The following is a 6,000-nucleotide window of genomic DNA, read 5'->3' as shown; positions in this document are numbered from 1 at the left end:
CATCCTTTGAACAGAGATGCAGAGTAAAAACCAGTGAATGGATTTGGGCCAAATAAACAAGTTGGGCACAGAGCAGTGCAGATATTCCTTCTTAATATAAATCCATGCAGTAGTTTCTTTACAATTTAAAGGAAGAGTGGTCCATGCCCCAATAAAAAGCTTTTCTATTTCTATCATGGTGCATTAAAGCACTGAAGCTTTTCAGAATTGTTTTTCTTGAAGTAAGACGTTCCCATCATAGTCCCATGGGAACAGAAAAAACAGAAGTGCTCCAAATGTTATTTGGGGGAGGAAAAGGGGTGGTTTCACACCAGGGTCTAGGTGGGGACGGTGAAAGAAGACCAAATGATGAGTAGTACACTTTGGGGAAGGCAAGAGAGGCCTTTTCCAGTCAGATCGTTTTTCGTCTTATGTGGGAACCCTGAGCGAGATGGCTTCACCAACAGAAGTGTATAACGGGAAGAGTGAAAGATGGTATTGGGGCAGGGGCTGGGAGCAGGCTGATTTTGCAGGAGATGTGGAGAGAGCGAAAAAGGAGCGAAAAGGAGGGAGGGTGTGTATATCTAGAGCAATAGGGGGAAATTAAATGTTTCTGTAGGAAATTCTATGGGGATGATTTTGTGGGAATGAAAGAGGGACAAAAAAAGGGACACACTGGCAAATGGGTTAGTCTTTTACCCCAATTGGTGAAAAATGGCAGTGGACATGGCCAGTGGGACATGGGTATTTACTACTAAAGGGGATATAGGGCACCGTCTTTTAGCTTAATTGTTGCTAAGTGGGCAGTAGCCATGGTCAGTGGGTCACAGACTTTCACTCTAGTGGGGGGAAAAGGGGACACTGGCCATGCCAAGGGGCTATGGTTATTTACTAATATAGGGGTGTTAAGATGTAGCATAATAAAACCGTTGATAACCAGGGAAAACACTTTATTTGCAACGTAGTTACGGTGACCTAATTGATCACAACAAAACCCATGAAATACAGCAGGTGTTGGGAGTGACAACAACTTTAACACTGTGTCCCTCCAGTTGCTTAGACCATGACTACATACATTATATCAATGGTTGGATCAGAATCACTTCCAAAACCTGCTGCATTTCATTGTTTTTTCTGTGATCAATTGTGTAGCAGCTAAGGTTTTTCCACCAAATTAATATGTATATATGGAAACGTTTATGCACTGGAAACCCTGCTTTGGAATAATGTTGAACTTTGCTACTGATATGTATTCATTTTGGTACTTTTGCTATATTATTGTTTTATGAAGTTTTTTGTGTTATGGTTTACAAATGCATTGATTGTGATGTGTTATAGATATGTTCATGCATTATTGTAATTATTTTTTAAAAGCTTGAAAGCAATAAATATCTATTTTGCTCTGTTTTTTCGCTCTCTCTTTTCAAGCAGTGTGTTAAGATCAGGAACGGAGCACTAACTCTGAAGAGTGCCTTGAAATCTGGCAGGGGCTTTTGCTTTAGAAAAAGGGTGCATCTCACTAGCCCTAGTACTTTATGAAGGGGTGGTGGCATGTGAGCTCATCTGTGGAAGGATGACGAGCTTTCCTATCAGGGAACAACAGGACAGCAACCTCCAACACGGGGTTGGTTTTGAAGGCAGGCATTTCCTATGTACACAATCTCCCATTCTCTTTACATAATGTATGCAGTCCTTTTTAGACACAGCCCATACAATTTCACCATGCAGTGGCCATTAGGAATGCCATGCTTTTGAATCTCTAGTTTGATTAGGCAGTGGATTGTGAACTCGATTGGGTAGTCACAGCAAGTTTCCTTTTCTGATTAGTCAAAGCCCAGTGTCTTCTATAGTCTGATCACCCATGCCCCAAAATACTTTAAACCATTGGCTACCCATGCAGGGATCTCTTTACCGATTGGCATGGGCCTGTTACACCTAGAGAAGTCCCACCTCTAGGATTATTTTGATATGACTGCATGATTTTACTGGTAATAAAACTTCTCTGTTGTGAGTGATCAGGCCTAGGGAGCTCTCTTGTGTGCAAGGTCGACGATGTAGTTCTCGTTTCTGATTGTCCGGGAGGTAGATAAGGAGCAAGTGCAGGGTGGACATTTGAAAACCATCCAGCACCAGCAGAAAATAAATAAATAAATAAATAATGTTTACAGTTACTTCTGTGTTGTTCAGAGACCTTTAACAGTTACAGACCGCCGGCGATCCAAGAGCAGCAGAGGTCAAAGGATGCTCTGGCACACTGCAGTGATGGGATTATCCAATTGGTGGGATGACATGAACGCCGGCGGTTGTATCGGGAGCGCACAGTGTAATGGCCGGTGGCGTGGGCTGAGAGGTCGTGATCTGAGCAATTTCTTTGCCCATCAGTTTGGGAGCAGTAAGCGCAGCTCCTCATCACTCAGCTGGTTTATTTCGATAATGTGATTCAGCTGTTGCTGGTACCGCTCTTGGTCCCGCATGAAATGGGGTATCCGTGGATTCTCTAGAACAGCAAACTTCTTCAGATGATCCACATCTTCATATGAGACCTAAGGTGGGAAAAGAAGAAACACTCAAAACACTTAGCACAAAGACAGCACAAAGAGATAACTCAAATCCACTACAGGTGGACAATATCTCAAACATTCCAGAGACAGCTTTAGGGAGTTTAAAAACACTCACAGGTGACGAAAGAGAAGATTTTAGAGAACAGAAGAAATTAAGAGGATCATAAGCAAACTGAACGGAAACCGAGGGAAAGTGGTTAAAGACTGAAAGTGCTACACAGAAACAGTAGGAGCAGATACTCATTCACAATCACACAAAGAGGGAACCAAAAGAACAATAAAAAAAACAGAGAAATTCACTGAACCTTAACATTATGACGTGTAGGGAGAAATTAACTTTTTTAAACTAGAAAATCGAATTTTAGGAAGATTGGAGAGAAAGTGGAGGTCAATAGAGGATAATAACATATTTGATTAGATCGTGACACAGCGAGGAGCTGGGGAATATTGCACTGAATGTCATTAAAGATTGGAGATAGTGTGTCATGTTCCGTAATGGAGAGTCTGACAACAATGGCTACAGTAATATTGATTGTATAGTATTAAAGTTAGGGACTTTGTGACGTGTAGAGGACCCATTAGAAGGTATGACAATGATGAGGATCGAGCAGTACTAAAACAACTCAATGACTGTTGTTGAAATCAGAGCACTAAAATGGGCATAACAATGTTTGAGAAAGATAACCTGAAGCGAGATTATCTAACATTTGCAAAAGTGATTAAAAAAAGTGAACAAATGAACCGAGCACCAGTTTTGCTGCTTGAGGCAATATGCAATGGAGCAAACAGGCTTTGTGCCAATCAGTATTACCTGAAGAAAAACAATGTTGTACTGAGTTAGCTTTGTGACATGAAAGGAAATGTGTTTAAAACCACGGTTGCAGCTATGAGTACCAGGGGTGGAGATTCAATACACAGCCTTTCGTGCAGCTTTAATTCAGGACATACTGTACAGCTTTAATACGGGGACAGTATTAATAAAGGTTGTGCAGTCAGAGTTTAATGCAGGGCAGGTGCTGCAATTGTAATAAAAGATCTGCGTCATTATAGAGTCTGGGGTGCAACTTTACAATGTCTGCAGTGCAGCTTTAATACAGGTCTTGCAAGAGTAGATTTTTAGAGTGTCTGTTGCCCCTCATTTGTTACGGTTTGCATATGTGAAGTAAATATATTTTCATAGATTCTGTAGTACAAATGTATCAGATTGTGACAGATCATTAATTATGGATTCAAATAAAGCAACAGGAAAAGGTATCCACAATGAATAGCGGGCAAGGGAGAGGGATCCTGAGGATGCTTCACCCTATAATGCCATTTGGTTTAAAGCCATCCCTGTGTGGGGCAGCATCATGAAAATCCTATACCGTTTCAATGATGGCCTATTTTTCTATGCGCAACTTCATCAAAGTAACTGATATACAATGGAAATGTATATATAGAATAATTTTAACTTTTTGTTCTAGATTACGGAATGAGGTTGATCTTAGTGACCAATGAATTATAATAATGTATGGTGAGAAACCAAAGGGTCTCTCACCTACTAGTCCCTGGGGATCTCTCTCTCAGGTGGCCATGGCATGGCCATCGCCTTTCAAATCAGACCCTGGGGGTGGACCAGTGTGGGAAGATCACCGGGGTGAGGGCTCTTCGGGGAGTGGGGGGTGAGGCGACCAATGGTGAGATGCGGTATTCCCCCTTTCCTCCCCCTTTCCCGTACCCATGACCCCTTCTATTTCATAGGACTCTCTGATGTTGCAACTCCCCCAGCCCCCTTTTCTACACAAACACTGAGCCGAGGAAGAGGGCGTCTGAGAGTAACAAGGCTAACCCTTACATATCTCATTGGACATGTCCCGCTAATCGGGTCAGGCAAAGTGTGGCAGTTGACTTTAATCACATACATCTGATACCCATTAGCTCTCCCCACATGGATAAAAGTCAGAACATAGAGACACACCCTGAGCAAGGTGGACATGAGAAGCAGCAGAACCTCCGGGCGAAGGCCAATCTACTGAAGCAGAGCGACGGATAGAGGATGAGAACCAATGGTAAAGGAGCCCAGGAGCTCTCTGCAGGAGGTTTTTTCCTCCAAAAAACCTTAAGGGATACGCGGAGAAGGTTGAATCCCACACAAGAAGACTGTATTATGTTTCAAAGGTGCCTGCGACCTTTCCGGATGAACGACAGAGTTGGGGTGGTGAGGCCAAGGCTGTGGTATTGACCTTGGCTCGTGAGTTAAAACGGCAAAGGCAAGGAAGGAATGCACACAGCCGGTGAGTTGGCAAGCGAGATGAAAGACCGGTGTGTGTTAAGGAAAGATTGAAGTGGCAACAATATATCTTACAATTGAAGGCTTCACGCGTGTGGATGAGACACAAAGAAAGGCAGACCTGTGGTGAACTTTAAATTACTGATAACTGTAAAGCCAGTGATAGAGAGTAGCGGAGTGGTCCGGCGAAAGGAAGTAGCCAACTCTAAAGTCTCAGCAAAAGGTGAGATGTTTTTGTTGTAAAGCTAACGAAGTGAATGAACTTTAAAAAGCGTGATGATCAAGATTGACCACAGCAAAAGGGGAAGTGGGAAGTGAATATTGAACTCTTGTGCTTATGATATTGAACTACATGACCAAGAAACACTGGGGCAAATAACAAAAGTGACTTTAACATGTAAGGCCAGGCGGGCCTCAATCCACGTTTTGAACTGCTTTGTTTTGAGAACCTGAGCCAGAGTGTGTCATCCTGTCTATGGGGACCTTCTTACTACGTGCTGTCCAACGTGGGAAGGAGAGCTGACTCAGCCACTTTGATTCTTTATAGTCTAACACTGATTTTCCCTTGCATACATACTTCCCTTTGCACAATTTTTGTATAAGAGAAAGGGCAGGCATTAGGTTTTGTTAGTATAGGCCATTTTGATTTGACACGAGACTGACCGAGACTGTGTTTTCTTTATTATTTGATGGTAGAGACTACTCCCAACTTAGCTATAGGGCAAAGTAGGTGTTTTTCCAAACCTCGAGAATTGAATAAAGGTTTTACAAATTGTACATTTTGTGGCAGTGTCATACTTGTGATACCATGCCTCCCTTACATATGGTGTCAGAGTGGGATATGACTCAATTGAGACAAATTGGGGGAATTCCAGAAACTTAATCACAGAGCCTCAGACCCCTCTACCGCCACAAAATAATCCATAGGTTTTGATATTTGCAGCGGTAGAGAAGCCACTATCCTTCCCGGTAATAGAGAGACGATTCCCACAGACTTAGTTCTAATATCCCCTGCAGGTTTTTATATAAGATTGGCCTCAAAATCTGGCCTAGCCTGGAAATTTGATCTGTTTGTCCTAGCAGGTGTTAGAGACCCAGACCTTCGGGGAGACATAAATGTTCTCTTAGAGAACCATGGCGAGATCCCATTTGAAATATGTCCCGGGGACCAAATTGCACAGGGAATTCTTG

The 6,000-nt window shown here is 42.6% G+C and overlaps 1 protein-coding gene across 3 annotated transcripts in view; it reads right to left on the bottom strand.

Moving 5' to 3' along the window:
- Positions 1 to 2,135: 2,135 nt before the first annotated feature.
- MATCAP1 (microtubule associated tyrosine carboxypeptidase 1) overlaps positions 2,136 to 6,000 on the bottom strand; it is a 527,831-nt gene continuing 523,966 nt past the window's right edge. For all 3 annotated transcript variants that reach the window (XM_069653938.1, XM_069653957.1, XM_069653948.1), the window contains one exon: positions 2,136 to 2,522. In XM_069653938.1, the coding sequence (XP_069510039.1) occupies positions 2,358 to 2,522 (165 nt within the window). In that variant the 3' untranslated portion in view covers positions 2,136 to 2,357. The remainder of the gene's footprint in view (positions 2,523 to 6,000) is intronic.

Source organism: Ambystoma mexicanum, chromosome 1p, assembly GCF_040938575.1.
Source record: "Ambystoma mexicanum isolate Mex_15411 chromosome 1p, UKY_AmexF1_1, whole genome shotgun sequence".
NCBI lineage: Eukaryota > Metazoa > Chordata > Amphibia > Caudata > Ambystomatidae > Ambystoma > Ambystoma mexicanum.
The sequence above is the reverse complement of the archived record's forward strand: the minus strand, read 5'-3'. Positions and strand labels throughout refer to the sequence as shown.